Raw genomic sequence first — 25425 nt, forward strand, 5'->3', positions numbered from 1 at the left:
TTGTGCTTTTTGACCAGGTGGCAAGGCCTTCGCTGCATTTCGCGAAAAAAAACCACACGTAATTTTTCACAGGGCGAGGCATTGTGAAAAAATCCAATTGCACAAATTTTGAGGTGAATTTACCAGCCGAAAACCATCGAGGGACATGGGCGACTCCCTGGAGAACCCCGATACATCGGTGGACCCGGTCGTGAACCTGTCCATTGCGAACTACGATGCATTCGCCAACTACCTCCGCAAGGCGGTGACCATCCTGCTGCCGGAGGAGGATGTGGTGCCCGCATCGCTGAACAACGCTCTGGACGACCCCGTCAACCAGGACACCATCCGGAAGTTCCTCTCCGATCCCCAGGTGCAGGCGCTCTACGTGCAACGCAACTGCATTAAAGGTGAGATTAGAACTTTCGCCCAGTTGGCAAAAATCGTATTCGGTGAAAAAATGGCACAAAATGGCGTCTTTTCTGCAGAGATAAGATGGTGGTCGAGCTTTAGAGGTTTTAGTTTCTGGTTAAAGGAGTTCCTAATTTAAGATTTCTATGGTCAAAATGAGTCATTTTAGCTTTTGCCAGCTGAGTACGCAACCAGTTTGTTCAAAATCAATGCGACAGATGTTTTCTGTTTGAATTCCAATTGGAATGGGTGTTCTGGTTGGTAGTCGAAGATTGGATACCCTAACAATTACAAGTTATGTATTTGCTTTTTGTGTAATTGGGTAATAGCCAATGTAGGTCTTAGGCTTGTCAGTGAAATTGTTCTTAAACACAAAATTTCAATTTAAGTTTTTTTTCTTAGTTTTTGGCGCCATTTCTAATGTGTGTTTTTTGTAAACCATCTGTTTTTTAGGCTAAAAATGTACTATGTACAAAAAACTGCTGTCCGTTCTCTAAATCACTTTAGCAGCAACAAACTGCTTTGCAAACCCAGCACTTCCCATTAAAGGGTATGAAAACAAGTTTCTGCGCATGACGTCAGCCCGTCTGACTCACCCCCCGATAACGATAGGTCGATAGACTCGCCTGCAGCGATAACTGCAACAGCTGTTGGCCGCTTGCCGGCTTCCCTTTGTTTACAAACAAATCGCCGGCGAAAAACACAGCTGGTGCGAGTTGAGCAACAAGTTTGTTTGCGGAAGCGACCTTGGAGGCTGCGCACACCTTCGCCCGATTCGTTGACTTTGGGGCCGACATTGACATTGGCCGAAGGCAATGCCACCCGACTCGGTGGCATTGGCACCGGGGCCAACTGCGCGGGAGCAGTGACTTCGCCAAGGTCCAGCCTTGAGCGCACGAATTTCGAAGGTTTTCCCTTGGCCGCTAAAATCCCGGAGGTCGTCGCCTTGATAATGAAATTATGTCAGTGCCGTGCCATTGAGTCCAATGCCAAATGGGCCGTACGAAAAGTGGGTGAGGTGTGATTGCCGGCAAATTAGTCGTCCTTGAGTCATGCGGTGTTGGAGAATGAGCACATTTAGGTGGATTACGTTTACTTATATGGAACTTTTGCCACTTCCAGAGGACGACACCGAGCAGCCCCCCGAGGGCGAGGACGAGAAGGAGCAGGTGACCTATCAGATCAGCAACGATGTCCACTTCACCAACAGCCGCATGGCCTCGCTGGCCTGCATCAAGCGCGGCGTGGTCGTGGAGGCGGACAAGTCGATCCACTCGCAGCTGCGGCTGATCAACTTTTCGGACGGATCGCCCTACGAGACGCTGCACGCGTTCATCAGCAAGTCCCTGGCGCCCTACTTCAAGTCGTACGTGAAGGAGTCGGGACGCGCTGATCGCGATGGCGACAAGATGGCTCCCTCCGTGGAGAAGAAGCTGGCCGAGCTGGAGATGGGACTGCTGCACCTGCAGCAGAACATCGACATACCGGAGATCACGCTGACGGCTCACCAGACCGTCAACAATGTGATCAGGAAGTGCTCGGAGGAGAACCGCAAGGCCAAGGTGGCCGACTTTGGCGACAAGGTGGAGGACTCCTCGTTCCTGAACCAGCTGCAGAACGGTGTCAACCGCTGGATCACCGAAATCAAGAAGGTGACCAAGCTGAACCGCGATCCGGGCTCGGGGACTGCCCTCCAGGAAATCTCCTTCTGGCTGAATTTGGAGCGCGCTCTCTACCGCATCCAGGAGAAGCGCGAGTCGCCAGAGGTGGCTTTGACCTTGGACATCCTGAAGCACGGAAAGCGTTTCCATGCCACCGTTTCTTTTGACACGGATACCGGGCTAAAACAAGCTCTGGCCACGGTAGCCGACTACAATCCTTTGATGAAGGATTTCCCCATCAATGACCTACTCTCCGCCACCGAGCTGGAGAAGATTCGACCTGCCGTGCAGCAGATCTTCTCGCATCTGCGCAAGGTGCGCAACACCAAGTACCCCATCCAGCGGTGCCTCAAGCTCATCGAGGCCATCTCGAGGGATCTGTCGCAGCAGTTGCTTAAGGTGCTGGGTACCCGGCGACTAATGCACATTCCCTTCGACGAATTCGAGCGCGTTATGAACCAGTGCTTCGAAATCTTCAGCTGCTGGGATGATGAGTACGACAAGTTGCAGGGACTGCTGCGCGATATTGTGAAGAAAAAGCGCGACGAGCATCTTAAGATGGTGTGGCGCGTTTCGCCGGCGCACAAGAAGCTGCAGACACGTATGGAGCACATGCGCAAGTTCCGACGCCAGCACGAGCAGTTGCGCACCGTCATTCTGCGTGTCCTGCGGCCGAACAAGCCGGCCGTTAGCGATGACGGCAACGCGGTGGAAACCAAGCAGCCATACAGCCTGGACGCCGCCGATGCCAATGCCATCGAGGAGGTGAACCTGGCCTATGAGAACGTCAAGGAGGTGGACTGTCTGGATATTACCAAGGAGGGATCCGAGGCATGGGAGGCCGCTGTCAAGCGATACGAGGAGAAGATTGGTAATTAAGGGAGTTCATCCTATTTGTGTAGGTGATACTAATAGCAGCTTCCTACTCTTAGATCGCGTGGAAACCCGAATCACGGCCCATCTACGTGACCAGCTGGGTACAGCCAAGAATGCCAACGAGATGTTCCGTATTTTCTCGCGCTTCAATGCGCTCTTCGTGCGTCCCCACATCCGTGGCGCCATCCGGGAGTACCAGACCCAGTTGATTCAGCGCGTCAAGGACGACATCGAGGCTCTGCACGAGAAGTTCAAGGTGCAGTACCCGCAGAGCAAGAGCTGCCGCTTGTCCTCGGTGCGAGATCTGCCGCCGGTGGCTGGCTCCATCATTTGGGCCCGTCAGATCGACAACCAGCTGACGATGTATTTGAAGCGCGTCGAGGACGTGCTGGGCAAGGGCTGGGAGACCCACATCGAGGGCCAGAAGCTGAAGGCCGACGGCGATAGCTTCCGTGCCAAGCTGTCCATATCGGATGTGTTCCATGAGTGGGCCCGCAAGGTGCAGGAGCGCAATTTCGGCAGCACTGGCCGTATATTTACCATCGAGTCGACGCGTTCTCGCATTGGACGCGGAAATGTGCTGCGCCTGCGGGTCAACTTTTTACCGGAGATTATCACCCTGGCCAAGGAGGTGCGCAACATCAAGAATCTGGGATTCAGGTATGGCTTATGTTCCTTTCTAAAGTCCAGATTTTAATTTTAAATTTAACACAGAGTTCCTTTGACCATTGTGAACAAGGCGCATCAGGCCAACCAGATTTATCCCTATGCTATATCACTGATTGAAAGCGTTCGCACGTACGAACGCACTTTGGAGAAGGTAAGATTCGTTTGTAGAAGGCTGTAACTAGACGAATTGAAGGAGGTTTCATAATTAAAAGAGCTCAGATAAAATAGACTTCTGATACAATGTAATCGATGATAATTTGTCTAGTATCAGCCTTACATCTCCTTTGACACCCTTGCCCAGCTCTTACACTTTACAATATCACACGTGTCACTCCACTCCTCACAAGATGTCACCGTGCTGGAGCACTCGCTCTGTTCTCTTGCATTGCTTTGTTCCTGGCGTGCAGCTTGAATTTTGCTATCCACCACACTTTGAACACTCCACACGCACATAATTGATCACCCTAGTCTTAGACACGAGATCCGCTCTTGAACTAAACCAATCGAACAACCAACAACCTTTCTTTCATGCAGCTTAATAATAGGAGTCTAGCACAAAATTCTGTATTCAAGGTAGTGTCGATTGTCCCCCAAAAAGTTTGTTTATTCCGTAATTCGTATCTGCAACCACTATTTGATTTTCTAGTTTAGTTTGTTCAACTCCCGCATGCATAAGAAAGTATCTAGCTGTTATCCTTTTGTTATCCAAGACTAATTTAAGATTGTATCCAAAACAGATCGAAGACCGCGCTAGTATTGTACCACTTGTGGCAGGACTGCGTAAGGATGTGCTCAATCTGGTCTCCGAGGGCATTGGACTCATTTGGGAGTCGTACAAGCTAGATCCGTACGTTCTCCGCCTGTCGGAGTGTGTCACTCAGTTCCAGGAGAAGGTAAAAATAAAATTAAATATTTTAAAATATTTACTAATGTTATGTAATCCCATCAGGTCGACGACTTGCTGGTTGTGGAAGAGCAACTCGATGTGGACGTGCGGTCGCTAGAGACCTGTCCCTACAGTGCCGCCACTTTCGTCGAGATTCTGTCGAAGATTCAGCATGCCGTCGACGATCTCTCGCTGCGTCAGTACTCCAACTTGAGTGTTTGGGTCACCAGACTGGATGAGGAGGTGGAGAAGAAATTGGCTCTCCGTCTGCAGGCGGGTATTCAGGCCTGGACTGAGGCACTGACCGGCAACAAGAAGGAGGTGGACACCTCCATGGATACCGATGCACCGGCCCAGCCCACCCATAAGTTGGGTGGAGAGCCCCAGATTCAGAACGCTGTGCACGAGATTCGCATCACCAATCAGCAGATGTATCTTTATCCCTCTATCGAGGAAGCCCGCTTCCAGATAATGCAGCAGTTCTTTGCCTGGCAGGCAATCGTCACCTCGCAAGTGCGTCTGCAGAGCACCCGTTACCAGGTGGGCTTGGAGAAGCCAGTGTCTCAGACATATCGCAATCTGCTGACCAAGCTGCCCGAGGGAAAGATCCTGGAGAGCGCCTATGGAGCCATCGAACACAAGGTGAGCGAGGTGCGCAACTACGTGGACGAGTGGCTGCGCTACCAGAGTCTGTGGGATCTGCAGGCTGACATGCTGTACGGACGGTTGGGCGAGGATGTGAACTTGTGGATCAAGTGCTTGAACGACATCAAGCAGTCACGCACCACTTTTGATACTTCCGATACTCGCAGAGCCTATGGGCCCATTATTATTGATTACGCCAAGGTGCAAGCTAAGGTCACTTTGAAGTACGATTCCTGGCACAAGGAGGCACTTGGCAAATTTGGCACTCTTTTGGGCACAGAGATGACTAGCTTCCACGGCAAGGTGTCCAAGTCGCGTACCGATCTGGAGATGCAGAGCATCGAGGCGGCCAGCACATCGGATGCAGTGAGCTTCATCACCTATGTCCAGTCGCTGAAGAAGGACATGATTGCTTGGGACAAGCAGGTGGAGGTGTTCAGGGAGGCACAGCGCATCCTGGAGCGCCAGCGATTCCAGTTCCCCAACAACTGGCTGCACGTGGACAACATCGAGGGCGAGTGGTCTGCCTTCAACGAGATTATCAAGCGCAAGGACACGGCCATCCAGACGCAGGTCGCCAGTCTGCAGGCCAAGATCGTGGCCGAGGACAAGGCTGTGGAGACGCGCACCGTTGACTTCCTCAACGATTGGGAGAAGACCAAGCCCACCGGCGGCAAGATCCGGCCGGATGATGCTCTGCAACAGCTGCAGATCTTCGAGAGCAAGTACTCCCGCTTGAAGGAGGAGCGCGACAACGTGGTCAAGGCCAAGGAGGCACTGGAGCTGCAGGAATCGGCGGTGCCCAACAACAGTGCTGAGCGCATGAACGTGGCTCTCGAGGAGTTGCAGGATCTGCGCGGTGTGTGGAGCGAGTTGTCCAAGGTGTGGACTCAGATCGATGAGACGCGTGAGAAGCCATGGCTCTCGGTGCAGCCACGTAAGCTGCGCCAGCAACTGGAAGCCATGATGGCTCAGCTGAAGGAGCTGCCCGCTCGTCTTCGCATGTACGAGTCCTATGAGTACGTGAAGAAACTGATCCAGAGCTACATCAAGGTGAACATGCTCATTGTGGAGCTGAAGTCCGATGCTCTGAAGGAGCGTCACTGGAAGCAGCTGACCAAGCAACTGCGCGTTAACTGGGTCATCTCTGATCTGTCTCTAGGACAAGTGTGGGATGTGAATCTGCAGAAGAACGAGGGTGTCGTCAAGGACATCATCCTGGTGGCCCAGGGCGAGATGGCGCTGGAGGAGTTCCTCAAGCAGGTGCGCGAGTCCTGGCAGAACTACGAACTGGACTTAATAAATTACCAGAACAAGTGCCGCATCATCCGCGGTTGGGACGATCTGTTCAACAAGGTGAAGGAGCACATCAACTCAGTGGCGGCCATGAAGCTGTCCCCATACTACAAGGTCTTCGAGGAGGAGGCTTTGACCTGGGAGGAAAAGCTGAACCGCATCAACGCCCTGTTCGATGTATGGATCGATGTGCAAAGACGTTGGGTGTACTTGGAGGGTATCTTCTCGGGCAGCGCTGACATCAAGACGCTTCTCCCGGTGGAGACCTCGCGATTCCAGAGCATCAGTTCGGAGTTCCTGGGCTTGATGAAGAAGGTGACCAAGTCTCCCAAGGTGATGGATGTGCTGAACATTCCTGCTGTGCAGAGATCCCTGGAACGCCTGGCCGATCTGCTGGGCAAGATCCAGAAGGCTCTGGGCGAGTACTTGGAGCGGGAGAGAACCTCGTTCCCTCGCTTTTACTTTGTAGGAGACGAAGATCTTTTGGAGATTATTGGCAACAGCAAGAACATTGCCCGTCTGCAAAAGCACTTCAAGAAAATGTTTGCGGGTGTCGCTGCCATCCTACTGAACGAGGAAAACAACGTGATTCTGGGTATTTCATCTCGCGAGGGCGAGGAGGTGCACTTCATCAACCCAGTGTCCACCGTTGAGCACCCCAAGATCAACGAGTGGCTGTCCCTGGTGGAGAAGCAGATGCGTTTCACTTTGGCCTCGCTTTTGGCGCAGGCTGTGCAGGACATCAAGCAGTTCCGCGATGGAAAGATCGATCCTCAGGTATGGTGAAAAGTTGCCATTGATAATAAATATAAATAATTTAACTATGACTATTTTTAATACACAGGCCTACATGGAGTGGTGCGACAAGTACCAAGCCCAGATTGTGGTGCTCGCCGCCCAGATCCTCTGGTCCGAGGATGTGGAGACTGCCCTTCAGCAGGCCTCTGAGAACAACAACTCTAAGCCCATGCAGCTGGTCCTCGGAAATGTAGAGAGCACTCTTAACGTGCTGGCTGACTCGGTCTTGCAGGAGCAGCCTCCTCTCCGTCGCCGCAAGCTGGAGCACCTGATCAACGAGTTTGTGCACAAACGTACCGTTACTCGCCGTCTTATTAACAACGGAGTCACATCGCCCAAATCCTTCCAATGGCTGTGCGAGATGCGTTTCTACTTCGATCCCCGCCAGACTGAGGTGCTGAAGCAACTGACCATCCACATGGCCAACGCTCGTTTCTTCTACGGCTTTGAGTACCTGGGTGTCCAGGATCGATTGGTTCAGACTCCGCTGACGGATCGTTGCTACCTGACCATGACCCAGGCTCTGGAGTCTCGCCTTGGAGGCTCTCCTTTTGGACCTGCGGGCACAGGAAAAACCGAGTCCGTAAAGGCACTTGGCAACCAACTGGGACGCTTTGTGCTGGTCTTCAATTGCGATGAAACCTTCGATTTCCAGGCCATGGGCCGCATCTTTGTCGGTCTGTGCCAGGTGGGAGCTTGGGGCTGCTTCGACGAGTTCAATCGACTGGAGGAGCGTATGCTCTCCGCCTGCTCGCAGCAGATCCAGACCATTCAGGAGGCATTGAAATACGAGATGGACAGCAACAAGGAAAGCATCACCGTGGAGCTGGTGGGCAAGCAGGTGCGCGTCTCTCCAGACATGGCCATTTTCATCACCATGAATCCTGGCTATGCCGGGCGCTCCAATCTGCCAGATAACTTGAAGAAACTCTTCCGCTCGCTGGCCATGACCACGCCAGATCGGCAGCTCATTGCCGAGGTGATGTTGTTTTCGCAGGGATTCCGCTCGGCCGAGAAGCTGGCCTGCAAGATTGTGCCCTTCTTCAAACTGTGCGACGAACAGCTGTCCAATCAGAGCCACTACGACTTTGGTCTGCGTGCTCTGAAGTCCGTGCTGATCTCTGCCGGAAACGTGAAGCGAGATCGCATCATGAAGATCAAGGAACAGATGAAGCAACGCGGCGACGAAAACATCGACGAGGCTTCGGTGGCCGAGAATCTGCCCGAGCAGGAGATCCTTATCCAGTCGGTGTGCGAGACCATGGTGCCCAAACTGGTGGCCGAGGACATTCCGCTGCTCTTCTCGCTTCTGAGCGACGTCTTCCCCAATGTAGGATACACGCGCGCTGAGATGAAGGGTCTGAAGGAGGAGATCCGCAAGGTGTGCCAGGAGGATTACCTAGTCTGCGGCGAGGGTGACGAGCAGGGCGCTGCCTGGATGGAGAAGGTAAGCGGGGCTCATGGGGCTTTTTGAGTGGGTCGATTTATTTGTCATGAAATCTGAGGAGCTGAAAAGTAATCACTTAACTATGCTTAGCCATTTCGCTTTGGGCAGCTTGTTTTTAACACCAAGTTAATTTTTCCTAAGAATAATTATACGAAACTGTCAGTTTAAATTCAATATTCAAAGATTCGATTACTTTCCGCCCTTATGGTTTTCCATTCCAAATCGATGCACCCAATTAAGCATGGATTTAGTTGTAATCCATTTCATAACCATTCGCTTTGAACATGCGTACTAATCGTCAGGGACTCGGCTCCACCTGGGTGGACAAAGTAACTAATCCGAGAGGGATTATCCGTACTTGCACTGACCCCCATTCTCCTTTCCCAGGTGCTGCAACTGTACCAGATCTCCAACCTGAATCATGGACTTATGATGGTCGGTCCATCCGGATCTGGTAAGTCCACCGCTTGGAAGACCCTGCTGAAGGCTCTGGAGCGCTTCGAGGGCGTTGAGGGCGTGGCCCACGTTATCGATCCCAAGGCCATTTCCAAGGAGGCGCTTTACGGTGTCCTGGACCCGAATACTCGTGAGTGGACCGACGGTTTGTTCACCCATATTCTGCGCAAGATTATCGACAATGTGCGCGGTGAGATCAACAAGCGGCAATGGATCATCTTTGATGGCGATGTGGATCCCGAGTGGGTGGAGAACTTGAACTCGGTGCTGGATGACAACAAGCTCTTGACCTTGCCCAATGGAGAGCGTCTCTCGCTGCCACCCAACGTGAGGGTGATGTTTGAGGTGCAGGATCTGAAGTTCGCTACTTTGGCCACTGTTTCGCGTTGCGGCATGGTCTGGTTCTCGGAGGATGTGCTCTCCACGGAGATGATATTCGAGAACTATCTGTCCCGTTTGCGCAGCATTCCATTGGAGGATGGCGACGAAGACTTTGTGGGCGTCATTAAGCCGGCGAAGGACAAGGAGGAGGAGGTCTCACCCTCCCTTCAGGTGCAGCGAGATATTGCTTTGCTCCTGCTGCCATTCTTCTCGGCCGATGGCATTGTGGTGCGCACCCTGGAGTACGCTATGGACCAGGAGCACATTATGGACTTCACCCGTTTGCGGGCTCTCAGTTCGCTCTTCTCCATGCTGAACCAGGCGGCTCGAAACGTGCTGACCTTCAACGCACAGCATCCAGATTTCCCCTGCTCCGCTGATCAGTTGGAGCACTACATACCCAAGGCGTTGGTCTATTCCGTGCTCTGGTCATTTGCTGGCGATGCCAAGTTAAAGGTTCGCATCGATTTGGGAGACTTTGTGCGCAGCGTGACCACCGTCCCACTGCCGGGAGCTGCTGGAGCTCCAATCATCGACTACGAGGTCAACATGAGCGGCGATTGGGTGCCGTGGAGCAACAAGGTGCCGGTCATCGAGGTGGAGACGCACAAGGTGGCCTCTCCGGACATTGTTGTGCCCACATTGGATACCGTTCGTCACGAGTCGCTGCTGTACACCTGGCTGGCCGAGCACAAACCTTTGGGTGAGTTTATTGCTTGAACATAGTCAATCAAAATATTATAATGTTTCCAACCTTTTCTCTTCCAGTGCTCTGCGGTCCACCTGGCTCTGGCAAGACTATGACCCTGTTCTCGGCTCTCCGAGCTCTGCCCGATATGGAAGTGGTGGGCCTGAACTTCTCCTCGGCCACCACTCCGGAGCTGCTGCTCAAGACATTCGATCACTACTGTGAGTACCGCAAGACACCGAACGGAGTGGTCCTCTCACCGGTGCAGATTGGAAAGTGGCTGGTGCTGTTCTGCGATGAAATCAATTTGCCGGACATGGACAGCTATGGAACACAGCGCGTTATCTCTTTCCTGCGCCAGCTGGTGGAGCATAAGGGCTTCTACAGGGCCAGCGATCAGGCATGGGTTTCACTGGAGCGCATTCAGTTTGTGGGTGCTTGTAATCCGCCCACCGATCCGGGTCGTAAGCCGTTGTCGCATCGTTTCCTGAGACACGTTCCCATCATCTATGTGGACTACCCTGGAGAGACATCGCTGAAGCAGATCTACGGCACCTTCTCGCGTGCCATGCTGCGATTGATGCCTGCTCTTCGTGGCTACGCAGAGCCTCTGACCAACGCCATGGTGGAGTTCTACCTGGCCTCACAGGATCGATTTACGCAGGACATGCAACCGCACTACGTCTACTCGCCTCGTGAGATGACCCGCTGGGTACGTGGTATCTGCGAGGCCATCCGTCCCTTGGATTCCCTTCCTGTTGAAGGTCTGGTGCGTCTCTGGGCTCACGAAGCTCTGCGATTGTTCCAAGATCGACTGGTGGATGATTCGGAGCGCCGATGGACCAATGAAAACATTGATTTGGTGGGCCAGAAGCACTTCCCTGGAATCAACCAAGAGGAGGCTCTACAGCGGCCAATCCTGTACAGCAACTGGCTGAGCAAGGACTACATGCCGGTGAACCGCGAGGAGCTGCGTGATTATGTGCGCGCTCGGTTGAAGGTCTTCTACGAGGAGGAGCTTGATGTGCCTCTCGTACTCTTCGACGAAGTTCTCGACCATGTGCTGCGTATCGATCGTATCTTCCGCCAGCCACAGGGTCACTTGCTGCTGATTGGAGTTTCGGGAGCCGGAAAGACTACGCTCTCCCGCTTTGTGGCCTGGATGAATGGCTTGTCCATCTTCCAGATCAAGGTGCACAACAAGTACACGAGCGAAGACTTCGACGAGGACTTGCGCTGCGTGCTGCGCCGCTCCGGATGCAAGGACGAGAAGATTGCCTTTATTTTGGATGAATCCAACGTGCTGGACTCCGGCTTCTTGGAGCGCATGAACACGCTGTTGGCCAACGGAGAGGTGCCCGGATTGTTCGAGGGTGACGAGTACACCACTCTAATGACCCAGTGCAAGGAGGGCGCCCAGCGCGAGGGTCTTATGCTGGACTCCAGCGACGAGCTGTACAAGTGGTTCACTCAGCAGGTGATGCGCAATCTGCATGTGGTCTTCACCATGAATCCCTCTACCGATGGACTCAAGGATCGCGCTGCCACTTCCCCGGCTCTGTTCAATCGTTGCGTGCTGAATTGGTTTGGCGACTGGTCGGACTCGGCTCTGTTCCAGGTGGGCAAGGAGTTCACCACTCGTGTAGACCTGGAGAAGCCCAATTGGCATGCGCCCGACTTCTTCCCGTCCGTCTGCCACCTGGTGCCGGCCAGTCCCACGCACCGAGATGCCGTGATCAACTCGTGTGTGTATGTCCACCAGACCCTGCACCAGGCCAACGCTCGACTGGCCAAACGTGGCGGTCGCACCATGGCGGTGACTCCCCGTCACTACCTGGACTTTATCCACCACTTTGTCAAGCTGTACAATGAGAAGCGCAGCGATCTCGAGGAGCAGCAGCTGCATCTCAACGTTGGTCTTAACAAGATCGCCGAAACCGTGGAGCAGGTGGAGGAGATGCAGAAATCGCTGGCCGTGAAGAAGCAGGAGCTGCAGGCCAAGAACGAGGCTGCCAACGCCAAGCTGAAGCAAATGTTCCAGGATCAGCAGGAGGCCGAGAAGAAGAAGATCCAGTCGCAGGAGATCCAGATCCGCTTGGCCGATCAAACTGTGAAGATCGAGGAGAAGCGCAAATACGTGATGGCCGACTTGGCCCAGGTTGAACCGGCTGTTATTGATGCACAAGCAGGTGAGTCCATCGGGCGGAAGTGCTTGAAAGGGCGGGCGTTAAAACTAGTTAATTCTAGAATTAGTTATATTTCTTTATACCTAATGATAATGCAAAAACCCAAGATCAATTGCGTCGGGGTTGGGTGATCAGCAAATATAACTTATATAAAGTCCCAAAGAAATGTATATATTGCCCACCCGAACCCAAATCTTGTTACCTGGGAACCTATACATTAAATTTAATTACTTGTGTTTAATTTTGACCCCACCGAACAATCCACTCTCCATTCACGTTCGCAATCCGACAGCCGTTAGCTCGATTAAAAAGAAACACCTGGCCGAGGTGCGGTCGATGGCTAATCCGCCGGCCGTGGTCAAGCTGGCCCTGGAGTCGGTCTGCGAGCTGCTCAACGAGAGTGCCACCGACTGGAAGGCCATTAGGGGCATCCTCGTTAAAGACAGCTTCATCTCCTCGATCGTTAACTTGGAGACAGACAAGATCACGTACGCAACTCTTTCTCTCTAGCATCACGATATCATCCAGCACTTCACCCACCGAACCTAATCAGTCTGTTGTCTAAACATATTTAATCGAATCGATGGATCCCACGATCCTTGTCATTTGAATATAATCTCCATTCGAACCACCCATAACTACAATATACTCTATATACATAAACAAGCAAACACCAAGCATACGCAATGCACTGGCCAACTTACCATAACCCTTAACCACCCTATGATATCCCTAATATTCTGATAGGTGATATACTATATGATGTGTATAACGTTGTCTCTTCTGTGTGTGTGAAACTAAGGACAGAAATATGAAGGTAGAATATGATTAATATAGGTTTAGGTATATTCGGTTACCCGGATTCTTTGTACTCTTGCGGGAAAATTCAAAATTTTAGTTTATCTTATAATATATAATAATATTCGACGTATTATTCATTTGAAACCCGATCTTTGAGTCCTTGCAAGGGTACACTTATTTTAACCAGCAGTCGTAACCCTGATCCAGGTCCAGGTGCAAGGAACCGATCGGTCCTTAGTGTTTAACTTTAGATGGTAAACTAGCCTAATTTTATAACAAGCCTAAGATAAGTGCCACGTTGTGCTCAAACCGTATATTAATTCTGATCCCCCATGTTAACCAACCCACCAATCGATCAATCAATGTACCAACCAATCAATCAACCAATCGGCGACGTGCAGCGGTCAAGTCGATCCGCAAGCAACAGCTCGTTGAGGTGCGAACCATGGCTAATCCGCCGTCGGTGGTCAAATTGGCTCTCGAATCGATCTGCCTGCTGCTGGGCGAGAATGCGACCGATTGGAAATCGATCCGCGCCGTGATCATGCGCGAAAATTTCATAAATTCAATTGTATCTAACTTCGGTACCGAGAACATAACGTAAGCATGAAACAAATTTTTACCCACAAACCATTTTGTTATCGACCTTAACTCCTGTTCTTGTTGATGTTTTTGATGTTATGCTTTAGTTTCGAGTGTAGAAATTCGTTTTTATTTCCGTTTTTTTTGTAGTTCTAGTTTGAATTGTTCAAGCGAGCTGCCTTGTGGTTTGTAAATATTTGAACTTTCCAATGATTTAACTGAATTTCAGACTAATTTTGGTTATTGGCTCTAACTTCGTTGATTTCTCTTTTGGTTTTGGTCAAATTTATCGCTGTTTCATAGTAATCCGACTGCTTTGCTTGCTTAATTCATTCAAATAACCTATTCAACTGGGTAATGTATCGTTGACTAATGTAAAATTGTGTTGAAACAGCGATGATGTGCGCGAGAAAATGAAGTCCAAGTATCTGAGCAATCCGGACTACAACTTCGAAAAGGTTAATCGCGCCAGTATGGCTTGCGGTCCTATGGTGAAATGGGCCATTGCTCAGGTAATGTTCAAATGAAATATGCTGAATGCATCCTAAAACCCAATTTATGCCAATCCAGATCGAGTACGCTGACATGCTGAAGCGTGTGGAGCCCCTGCGCGAGGAGTTGCGCTCCCTGGAGGAGCAGGCCGATGTAAATCTGGCCAGTGCCAAGGAAACCAAGGACCTGGTGGAGCAACTGGAGCGCAGTATTGCTGCCTACAAGGAGGAGTACGCCCAGCTCATTTCCCAGGCCCAGGCCATCAAAACCGATCTGGAGAACGTCCAGGCCAAGGTGGATCGCTCCATTGCTCTACTCAAGAGTTTGAATATCGAACGCGAGCGCTGGGAGTCCACCAGCGAGACTTTCAAGTCCCAAATGTCCACCATTGTTGGCGATGTGCTGCTCTCCGCCGCCTTCATCGCCTACGGTGGCTACTTTGATCAGCACTATCGGTTGAACTTGTTCACCACCTGGTCACAGCATCTGCAGGCGGCCAGCATTCAGTACCGCGCGGATATCGCTCGCACCGAATACCTTTCCAATCCCGACGAGCGACTGCGCTGGCAGGCAAATGCCCTGCCCACGGATGACCTGTGCACGGAGAACGCCATTATGTTGAAGCGCTTCAACCGTTATCCGCTGATCATTGATCCCTCAGGTCAGGCCACCACTTTCCTGCTCAATGAATACGCTGGCAAGAAGATCACGAAGACTTCGTTCTTGGATGACTCGTTCCGCAAAAATCTGGAGTCCGCCCTGCGTTTCGGCAATCCCCTGCTGGTTCAGGATGTGGAGAACTACGATCCTATCCTCAATCCGGTGCTCAACCGCGAGCTGCGTCGCACTGGCGGTCGTGTGCTTATCACCCTCGGCGACCAGGACATTGATCTGTCGCCGTCCTTCGTCATCTTCCTGTCCACACGCGATCCCACCGTGGAATTCCCGCCGGACATTTGCTCCAGGGTGACGTTCGTGAACTTTACGGTCACACGCAGCTCCCTGCAGTCGCAGTGCCTCAACCAGGTGCTGAAGGCCGAGCGTCCGGATATCGATGAGAAGCGTTCCGATTTGCTGAAGCTGCAGGGAGAGTTCCGACTGCGCTTGCGCCAGCTGGAGAAGAGTCTGTTGCAGGCGCTCAACGACGCCAAGGGCAAGATCCTGGACGACGACTCGGTGATTACCACGCTGGAGACCCTTAAGAAGGAGGCCTACGACATCAACCAGAAGGTGGACGAAACCGACAAGGTCATAGCCGAGATCGAAACAGTGTCGCAGCAGTATCTGCCACTTTCGGTGGCCTGCAGCAACATCTACTTCACCATGGACAGCCTTAACCAGGTGCACTTCCTCTACCAGTACTCGCTGAAGATGTTCTTGGACATATTCTCCACTGTGCTGTATAATAACACCAAGCTGGAAGGCCGCACCGATCACTCCGAGCGTCTGGGCATTGTGACCAGGGATCTGTTCCAGGTGTGCTATGAGCGGGTGGCTCGTGGAATGATCCACAACGATCGCTTGACCTTTGCCCTGCTCATGTGCAAGATCCACCTAAAGGGCACCTCGGAGTCTAACCTGGATGCGGAGTTCAACTTCTTCCTGCGCAGCCGAGAGGGTCTGCTTGCCAATCCCACTCATGTGGAAGGACTTTCCGCTGAGCAAATCGAGAGTGTCAACCGTCTGGCCACTCGTCTTCCCATCTTCCGCAAACTTCTGGAGAAGGTGCGCTCCATTCCCGAGCTGGGTGCCTGGTTGCAGCAGAGCTCGCCAGAACAGGTTGTTCCCCAGCTGTGGGACGAGTCCAAGGCACTCAGTCCAATTGCCAGTTCCGTGCACCAGCTGCTGCTGATTCAGGCCTTCCGGCCGGATCGCGTTATAGCCGCCGCCCATAATGTGGTCAACACTGTGCTGGGCGAGGACTTCATGCCCAACGCCGAGCAGGAACTGGACTTCGCCTCCGTGGTGGACAAGCAGTTGAACTGCAACACTCCAGCGCTTCTTTGCTCGGTGCCTGGATTCGATGCCTCCGGTCGTGTGGATGACCTGGCTGCGGAGCAGAACAAGCAGATTTCCAGCATTGCCATCGGTTCCGCCGAGGGCTTCAACCAAGCCGAAAGGGCCATTAACATGGCCTGCAAGACAGGTCGCTGGGTGCTGCTGAAGAACGTGCACTTGGCTCCTCAGTGGCTTGTGCAGCTGGAGAAGAAGATGCATTCGCTGCAGCCTCATTCCGGCTTCCGGCTCTTCCTCACTATGGAGATTAATCCCAAGGTTCCGGTTAACCTACTGCGTGCTGGCCGCATCTTCGTGTTTGAGCCACCACCAGGCATCAGGGCCAACCTTCTGCGCACCTTCTCCACGGTGCCGGCGGCGCGCATGATGAAGACTCCAAGTGAGCGAGCTCGCCTCTACTTCCTGCTGGCTTGGTTCCACGCCATCGTCCAGGAGCGACTTCGATATGTGCCCCTCGGCTGGGCCAAGAAGTACGAGTTCAACGAATCCGATCTGCGCGTGGCCTGCGATACCCTGGATACCTGGATCGACACCACTGCCATGGGACGTACCAACCTGCCACCAGAGAAGGTGCCATGGGATGCCCTGGTCACCCTGCTCTCGCAGTCCATTTACGGAGGAAAGATCGACAACGACTTTGATCAGCGCCTATTGACTTCTTTCCTTAAGAAGCTCTTTACCGCCCGCAGCTTCGAGGCAGACTTTGCCCTGGTGGCTAACGTTGATGGCGCCTCCGGAGGACTGCGTCACATCACCATGCCCGATGGCACGCGTCGCGATCACTTCTTGAAGTGGATTGAGAACCTAACTGACCGTCAGACTCCATCTTGGCTGGGACTGCCCAACAATGCGGAGAAAGTGCTGCTTACCACGCGTGGAACCGATTTGGTCAGCAAGCTGCTCAAGATGCAGCAGCTGGAGGACGACGATGAGTTGGCCTACAGCGTGGAGGATCAGTCGGAGCAATCTGGAGTAGTACGCGGCGAGGATGGACGACCATCGTGGATGAAGGCGCTCCACAACTCGGCTACCGCCTGGTTGGAGCTGCTTCCGAAGAATCTGCAAGTGCTGAAGCGTACGGTGGAAAACATCAAGGATCCCTTGTACCGATACTTTGAGCGCGAGGTGACCAGTGGTTCCCGGCTACTGCAGACAGTAATCTTGGACCTGCAGGACGTGGTTCTCATCTGCCAGGGCGAAAAGAAGCAGACCAACCACCATCGTTCCATGCTGTCCGAGTTGGTGCGCGGCATTATCCCGAAGGGCTGGAAGCGTTACACCGTTCCTGCAGGATGCACAGTGATCCAGTGGATCACGGACTTCAGCAACCGTGTGCAGCAGCTGCAGAAGGTATCGCAATTGGTGTCGCAGGCTGGCGCCAAGGAGCTGCAGGGCTTCCCCGTCTGGCTGGGCGGTCTGCTCAATCCGGAGGCCTACATCACGGCCACCAGGCAGTGTGTGGCCCAGGCGAACAGTTGGTCGTTGGAGGAGCTCGCTCTGGATGTGACCATTACGGATGCTGGACTCAAGACCGATCAGAAGGACTGTTGCTTCGGTGTCACTGGACTGAAACTGCAGGGCGCCCAGTGCAAGAACAACGAGTTGCTGCTGGCCTCCACCATCATGATGGATCTGCCCGTCACTATTCTCAAGTGGATGAAGTGAGTTTACCCTTGTCAATAACAGAATCGTTCCTTACATACGCTTAAATTCTTTATAGGATCTCCTCGGAGCCGCGCATCAGCAAGCTGACATTGCCGGTTTACTTGAACTCCACGCGAACAGAACTTCTTTTCACCGTAGACTTGGCCGTGGCTGCAGGACAGGACTCGCACAGCTTCTACGAGCGCGGAGTGGCCGTTCTGACCTCCACAGCTTTGAACTAAGTGCTCAGCACAAACTATCTTATATGACCCTTATGTTACTCCTCATAATACTACAGCGCTTCAGTTAAAAACCTTCCTTTAAGTGTCTAAAAGTCAATGAAATCTTTTATATTTTTTATTTAAAGTCATTACTTAAAAAAATCTTGAGATTACAAATCGTTTCGCAAAACTGAAAAAATTTTAAACTTTCAATATCGAACCTAAAATTTTAATTACTTTTAAAAACGCTGTATCTTTTGAATTTTGTTTTATAGTGTTACCCAATCCCCTTAAAGTTTTCTAAAATATAAAAACTCTTAGCAACCCCAGTCAAATCTATCTATTGGATGAAACCCGGCTACTCACAATGTGGGCGCTCCTTCGGCCAGCTCTGTGGCTTGGAAGCTCCCTGCGTGGCTACCACATGCCGGTGGCCTTTCCGCAGCCCCGGAACGAAACCTCCTTGGTTCTGGTGGACGAGGCCCGTCGATTCATTCAGGATTGCCTGCTGCGGGTTGGGGTTTCCCCCTCCAAGGTGCGCTGCATCAGCGAGTTCCTGGTTGTGGCTGACTATCGAGGGAACTTTGGCAACGGACTGAATCGGCTGGACTACTACCTCAGCGACCTGCAGCGTGGGCACGCCCGGCTGGATGCAGAGCCGTCGATTATCAGCGAAACTGTGGCCACCGCCCATGTGAATGGCAACTCCGCCCTGGGCGTCCTCGTGGGAAACTTATGCATGGATCTGGCGGTGAAGAAGGCGCAGAGTGCGGGTATTGGATTTGTGGTGGCCCAGAAGTCCCATCACATTGGAATGGCCAGCTGGTTTGCCTTCCGAGCCGCTGTCAAGGGTCTAGCCGGGTTGGTGATGTCCAATGCGGCTCCCACGATGATGGCTCCCGACTCCAAGTCGGCCAGTATCGGCTCCAATTGCCTGGCCTTCTGCGTAAAGGGTAAGGAGTACCACTTTGTGCTGGACATGGCCACCAGCGTGAGGGATATAGGAGCCGTGGAATGGGCCTGGGCCAACGATGAGTATATACCGCATGGCTGGGCGGCCAATGAGGGAGGCTTCTCCACGTGCTTTCCTAGCTTGGCCCTACGGACACCATTGCTCTTCCCCGCCGGAGGCCACAAAGGATACTGCCTGTCGGCCATGATCGATCTACTGTGCGGCGTGCTCTCCGGCGCCCAGTATGCCACCCACATACCCCTGGACCAGAGTCAACCCTCGAACCTGGGTCAAGTATTCGTTGCCCTCGATCCGGAATTCTTTTTGCCCAACTTTATGGAGCGTCTGGATGACTTTTGTGGGCGGATCCAGAATAGCCAGCCAGCGGACGAGTCGGTACCCATCCGGCTGCCTGGTGAACTGGAGCGAATGCACATGAACTACGTGGAGGATTTGCGGGCCCTGCCCTATCCCAACACTCTTTTGACCAAGTACAAGGATGTGGCGGACAGGCTGTGTGTGAGGCCCATCGAGCTGGCTTTCGACCGGTGTCAGTCCAGGAAGAGCTTTTAGTCTTATACCAGTTAAATGTTGGGAAAATTTCAATAAAACGTGGTTTATCTCGGGGGTGGTTTTCGAAAAGCGCCATCTATATGTTGAGTTTGCAAATATACCCGACTCGTGAGGGTGGGTTTTTTGCAGACTGGAAATAGTGGTAACAGATTGCTTGTAAGTATATGGATATTCCCTCACTAGATGGCGATTTTTAGAGGGATTTTTAAAGATTTTATCCTTTAATATCAATGTTGATAAACTAGTTGCACGTTTGACGATTAATCTTCACTAAAAATGTATTACAATAAAATTATAGTAATGATTTAAATATTATATTCGTTTATGAATCTAAATATCCTTGCTTTAAAATAAAAATATGTTTTCTATTTGACTTGATTTGATCAATTTGATTTAGTAATTTTTATTGCTTGTTATAATAATACTACTTAAATTTCAATACTTTGATCAGAAAAAGATATCTTTTTAGATAATTTTATTACAATATTGTAAGTGCTGTTTTATAACACATTCACCATAGAACACTCGAATGTCTGTCCAATTACGAGGAAGACGAGTCAACGTTCTGGGGGGTTTCCCAACCGAGTTCTTCGGCTGATTAGACACTCGGTTGATCGTTAGGCGTGCAAAGAGAGACTTTCAGTTTCAGTCCGGACTCTGGATCCCGGCGATTCTGGTGATTCTGGTGAGGCCTGGGCGACCACAAGATGCGCTGCAATTCGCCGGCTCCCATGTGGCGCTGTGAGCTACTTAAGCGTAATTGCAGTAAATGCAAATTTTCGCAAATTATTTGAATTACGATTTGAATCGCACTGAAGTGGACTATAAAAGGGACTGCAGATCTGGGAGACATCTCAGAACGTCGCTGGAAGTCGCCGAAGACATGTCGCTGGGAATCTTTCAACTACTGAGCTTCATCCTGCTAATGGATCCAGCCGAGGTGATCGCAGGGCCTCCCCAGGCCCAGGATCTGCACGCCCAGAGTCTGGATGAGTTCCGGCAGAGGTATCTGCTGCCCCTCATCTCCTCGGACACCAGAAACTGCAGTCTGAACGCCTGTGAGTCACTGGGCATTGTGTCGCAGCTCTTGATGCTCATCAACTCGATGCCAAATGGAACCCAAACGGTAGCGAACAAACAGAAACCCTCCCAGGCCAAGGTCAGTGGGCAGGGCAATGGGGATGGAAACAGCGGCGAGGTCAATGTCATGTCCCACTTGGCCAATTTCGATCTGGTCAAGCGGGTGAGACAAATAGAGAGTCGCTTGCGATCCGTGGAGCAGCCCATTTGGCACCTGGCCACCGGCAGCCAGATCGAGTGGAACCACTGCACCTCGGGCGTGTGTCGCTGCAATCCGGACACCAAGAGCTTCACCTGCTGGAACACCAACCTGAAATCGGTGCCGGTCACTCAGGTGATACCCATGAACATGGTGAACATGTGGGTTAGCTGAATACCTTTAAAGAATATATTTTTTATAAGATTCCCTTAAACCCCCAGAGATCTTTCGCGCAACATCCTGTCCACCCTGCACAAGGACACCTTCCGCGGACTGACGGTGCTCAAGGAGTTGGATGTATCACACAATGTCCTGGACTTTCTGCCCTTTGATTTGTTCCAGGATCTGGATAGTCTGCTGGTTCTACGCATTCAGAACAATCAACTGGAGGACATTGACCATCGCACCTTCTGGAAGCTGAGAAATTTGAACATCCTGGATCTGAGCAAGAATGAGATAGGCATGCTGCCCGAATCCATATTTTACCATGCCCAGAGGCTCACTGTGATCAATATGTGCGACAATCAGATCCAGAACTTTCCACCGAACCTCCTCAGAGATCAGCTCATGTTGGAGGAGCTGGATATGTCCAGGAATAAAATCACTGAGCTCAGCTCGGGCAGCATTCGATATTTGGCCAAGCTGAAGACCTTGGACTTTGGTTGGAACCAAATAGGTAAGTGGGTTTTATACAAAAATTAAATTGCTGCCTGCCTTTAAACGAAAATTATTTTTAGCCAAGATAGATGATGACTTTTTCGTGGGTCTGAAGAGTCTGCGAACTCTTTCGCTGCACAACAACCGAATCTCATCGCTGTCGGCCACCATATTCAGTAACCTGGCCAACCTGGTCACTCTCGATTTGACCACCAATCGGATAAGTCATGTAAGAGTAACTCAATTTGTTTATTAAGAAATCTGAATATTTTTATTTAACAGATGGACGGCAACGCCTTTGTGGAGCTGAACAACCTGCATGAGCTGTTTCTGGGTCAGAACTCCATGTCCAGCATTCCGGCTGATCTCTTCCTGAATGTCAGTGCCCTCACACGGTTGACGCTCTTCTCCAACAATCTAACCACCTTGGAGGCTGATGACTTTCAGGGATTGAGCAACCTTAAGATTTTGCTGCTCAACAATAATATTCTTAAAAACTTCGATGCCCGAGCGTTTGAGCCCCTTGCACAACTGGAAAAACTGTGAGTTGGTAGCAGGAATTTTTATTAAATTATTTTAAATGTTTACTTCTATTTATCAGCCGCATTGACTCCAACAAGCTGATGTACCTGCCCCATGGATCTCTCCATGGCCTGGAGAAGTTGGTGGCCGTCAAGCTGGACAAGAATCCCTGGCACTGCGATTGCCGAGCGCTTTACTTGGCCAGGTGGATACGAGAGTTTGTGCTGAAACTCTGGGATGGCCAGCAGCCCATGTGCCGAGGTCCTGGAGATTTGGGAGGTCACGAGGTGGGTCTGCTGCGCTATGACGACCTCTGCGATGGCCAGTGGGCCAGCATGTTGTCCCTGTCGCCGCGGCTGCCGGTTCGAAAGCATCAGATCTCCACGCCGATGAACTATACGGACTACTTCAATCTATACCTGAAGCACATCTACAATGGCACCACGGACGAGGAGCTCAAGGAGGCCGATATAACCAGCGTGGCCATTAAGAAAGTTCACAAGGACTAGAAAAGAAACGATTCCTATTTCAGCCTTTAGAAACATAACTATTGGAGGCTATAAGATCCAAATAGACCCTAACAAAATATTACATCAAATTCACAAGGTAAAGAAATTTGAAGATAAGTAAAGTAATATACACTTTATGACTTTTGTTAGTAGATATATATTTGACAAAGTCGCCTATTAAATTCAATACTCTCCAAGGAAAACGACTTGTAAGTTGGTTGCACTTAAGGCAGCCACAAAACTTGCAGTTTCCCCAACCGCCATCGCAGTGGCAAAATTTACCACTTCTCCTTGTCAAAACAAATTTAAAGTCAATTATGTATTTGCATGGCAGACATTTAGTATTAATTTGCAACCTCATGGGAAATAAACCATCCTTGGGCACCTCTATTTCACTCCGCCTGCGCCCTTCGGTGCAGCAAACATTACGGGCCTGTCTCGGCCTCGCGTGCCGCTTTTTACCGGTGTCTGCGTTTGCGACAAGCTTTTTACCTAACCAATTTATTGCTTCCGCCCGGCCCAGCCTAACTTCGTTCCAGGAGCTATCTGGGGTCCTACTGGGTTCACTAGCTCCGCTCTTGCCATTTGGGAGCACCGAAAAAAAATATTGCTCAAAAGGCCGGGTTATAGATATTTATGAGGCAAAGAATGTAACGTAGTTTAAAGTAAAAAATAGTTTTCTGAATGGGATGTAAGCACGAACTACAAATATTTACAATTGAAATCTATGTTTAAAGACATCTTCGTTTTATTGACTGACAATTTTAGCCAGAACTTAACTTCTTGTTAAGAGTTTTGGTTAAGATTTTTCGAATCGAAACCTAATATAATATAGAGAACTAAGCTGGACCTAATCAGCAATTTAACGAATGGGAGAGGTTATCGTTACATAAAAAAATAGAAGAATTGGATATTTAACCTATACTTTAACTACTACTTTATCAGCTTAAGCCAAAATCGTAGTGGTTTTCTTAATTTACTAAAAGATCATAAAATCTATCGATCATAATTAGAGTAAATATTTTTTCGCGTGTAGTTATGTTATGTTCGTTGGCAATATCATTCCAGTTTATAGTTGCTGTGGCTACTGCTATTCGTTTTCCTTTTGGGCTTTCACCGCTTTCTTTTTTTGGCGCTGTCCTTGCAATTTCCATGTGTTGACATTGCCGTGCTCCATTCACTTTCCCCATTTCCCACTTTGGCCCGGCGCTGGCTGCTTCCTGTTGCCAGTTTTCCCGTTTCGGGGTTTCCTAGTTTCGGGTGTTGTTGGGCGACAGAGTGTCCCCCACCTCCACCTCCGCCTCCGCCAGTCATCGGTCTCCGGTCCTGCCGCCCACCAATTTCGAGGGGGGCTCGGGCATCCCAGGGGATGGAGGCTTGGAGGCTTGTAGACAACAAATGCATTTTATAGAAAATTTGCAAGGCAAATATTAAAAATTGAATGCCGCCATTGTTGCCCTTCTTGTCCTTTTGGCTGTTGTTGTTGGCCATTTGTTTAAAAGTTTTGTGCACTGGGAAAATAGTTTTAGTGTATTTAAAGGGATATTTTTTTAAATTTTAAATATTTTTTTGAGTGGATCACTATTATTTTATAATATTTTAATGCAAACTTAATTGTAATATAGAATTCTTGTCCAGTAAAATATGGTATTCCATAGAAAACCGTCTAAAAACAGGTAATTCCCTTTGAATTTATTCTACGTGTGGATCAAGGAGTCGTAGCTGATTGCCTCTGAGTGCCTGGGCTCCGCTTTCTGACACGGGCTCCCAAGAAATGTCAACCCTTTTCCACTCCCCAACCCGCCAGCCTCTCAAAATACAACAATATGTAATCATATTTTTCTTTATACGCTACGCACGCGTCACCGTTAAATACGGATGGGAAAACCCGTGGGCGGCGGGGGCCCAGGATAACCGGGGGGTTGGTAGGTGGTGCAAATGTGAATCCTGCTATCAGTCGCATCTGTCTTTCGCCGTAGTCGTTGCTGCCTAAAGCGGAAGTAAAAGGATTTGAATTGCCTTTTGCTAACAAAATAACAAAACACCCTTAATGTATGCAAATTCCCCCAAGTTTAAAGTCTCCTGCCAGCTAAGCAAACATCTTAGCGGAATTTCGCACTGGGCCTACTTAAAGAAGCCGTCTTAAAGGATTCCAACGGACGGGAGTTCCTTCCGCCCAGTCATTGACCAATTGCCGGCTCAACATTTTCCTCGGATAACAGAAGGTCAATTTGCGTAGAAATTGAATTTTGATAATGCTAATAGGGTCGTGAGCATTAGGGAGTTTGGCAAGGGGCTTTGTTTCGGGGACCAGACTAAGAATAAAATAAAATTGGTTTTTTAAATTATTGTAATTGTAAGTTGTTCTATGGAGGGTTCCAAAAAATATCGTATTTGTGTATACTTATGTCTCGATGATCGCAATCTTCATCGGTGTCATTCTGAGGAGAGCTCGAAGAGGTCGGTGGGTTCCAATGCCATGCCTTCCTTTCGTGCAGAGCGGATCCTGGATCCTACTGAAATTCTTCGTCCTCTTTACGCCTACCTATCCTGGGAATCTCCTGCACTTCTGTATGGCTAGTGAGGATGTAGGAGGTGGATGAATTCCGGCTGCTTGTGGCTACTTGGTGCGATCGATATCCTCTTTAAGCTGGAGAGAACATATTTGTCCTTTTAAAAAACCATGTCAGTCATATGTTTATTTATACCTCCATCGGGAAACCCTCATAACCACTTTCTTGCATTTTTTATGGCACTATAAAAGCCTTAAAACTTAAATTTGTTATTTATTAATATAT

The 25425-nt window shown here is 50.5% G+C and overlaps 3 protein-coding genes across 6 annotated transcripts; all 3 read left to right on the forward strand.

Moving 5' to 3' along the window:
- The first annotated feature begins 12 nt into the window (after positions 1 to 12).
- Positions 13 to 18464, forward strand: LOC108034833 (dynein heavy chain, cytoplasmic). Of its 4 annotated transcripts, none has more exons than XM_017109950.3 (14): positions 13 to 389; positions 1513 to 2922; positions 2984 to 3587; positions 3642 to 3747; positions 4334 to 4489; positions 4546 to 7200; positions 7268 to 8668; positions 8971 to 8997; positions 9056 to 10208; positions 10274 to 12382; positions 12672 to 12867; positions 14157 to 14274; positions 14333 to 17931; positions 17991 to 18464. In XM_017109950.3, the coding sequence occupies exons 1-14, from the start codon at positions 146 to 148 to the stop codon at positions 18154 to 18156; spliced, it is 13944 nt and encodes a 4647-aa protein (XP_016965439.1). In that variant the 5' UTR covers positions 13 to 145; the 3' UTR covers positions 18157 to 18464. The 4 variants fall into 4 exon arrangements, with proteins under 4 accessions (XP_016965439.1, XP_016965438.1, XP_016965441.1 ...); XM_017109949.3 differs by lacking the exon at positions 12672 to 12867 and adding an exon at positions 13582 to 13780; XM_017109952.3 differs by lacking the exon at positions 8971 to 8997.
- Positions 18465 to 18502: 38 nt separating this feature from the next.
- LOC108034835 (uncharacterized oxidoreductase YjmC) lies at positions 18503 to 19756 on the forward strand. The gene has a single exon (XM_017109954.2). It carries the CDS (start codon positions 18503 to 18505, stop codon positions 19658 to 19660), a length of 1158 nt encoding a protein of 385 aa, XP_016965443.1. The 3' UTR covers positions 19661 to 19756.
- Positions 19757 to 20543: 787 nt separating this feature from the next.
- LOC108034701 (leucine-rich repeat-containing protein 15) lies at positions 20544 to 22997 on the forward strand. The gene is made up of 5 exons (XM_017109642.2): positions 20544 to 21100; positions 21161 to 21615; positions 21677 to 21825; positions 21879 to 22138; positions 22198 to 22997. Exons 1-5 carry the CDS (start codon positions 20544 to 20546, stop codon positions 22625 to 22627), a joined length of 1851 nt encoding a protein of 616 aa, XP_016965131.1. The 3' UTR covers positions 22628 to 22997.
- The last annotated feature ends 2428 nt before the right edge of the window (positions 22998 to 25425 follow it).

The sequence above is a fragment of the Drosophila biarmipes genome, chromosome 3L (genome assembly GCF_025231255.1).
Source record: "Drosophila biarmipes strain raj3 chromosome 3L, RU_DBia_V1.1, whole genome shotgun sequence".
In the NCBI taxonomy this organism is placed as follows: domain Eukaryota; kingdom Metazoa; phylum Arthropoda; class Insecta; order Diptera; family Drosophilidae; genus Drosophila; species Drosophila biarmipes.

Excerpts from the sequence above, each read along its gene's own strand:
- LOC108034833 (XM_017109949.3), top strand. The coding sequence starts at position 146 with ATGGGCGACTCCCTGGAGAACCCCGATACATCGGTGGACCCGGTCGTG. Across the intron at positions 10,209-10,273 it reads GGCCGAGCACAAACCTTTGG|TGCTCTGCGGTCCACCTGGC; the intron begins GTGAGTTTATTG and ends TTTCTCTTCCAG. Across the intron at positions 17,932-17,990 it reads ACTATTCTCAAGTGGATGAA|GATCTCCTCGGAGCCGCGCA; the intron begins GTGAGTTTACCC and ends AATTCTTTATAG.
- LOC108034835 (XM_017109954.2), top strand. The coding sequence starts at position 18,503 with ATGTGGGCGCTCCTTCGGCCAGCTCTGTGGCTTGGAAGCTCCCTGCGT.
- LOC108034701 (XM_017109642.2), top strand. The coding sequence starts at position 20,544 with ATGTCGCTGGGAATCTTTCAACTACTGAGCTTCATCCTGCTAATGGAT. Across the intron at positions 21,101-21,160 it reads CCCATGAACATGGTGAACAT|AGATCTTTCGCGCAACATCC; the intron begins GTGGGTTAGCTG and ends TTAAACCCCCAG. Across the intron at positions 22,139-22,197 it reads CTTGCACAACTGGAAAAACT|CCGCATTGACTCCAACAAGC; the intron begins GTGAGTTGGTAG and ends TCTATTTATCAG.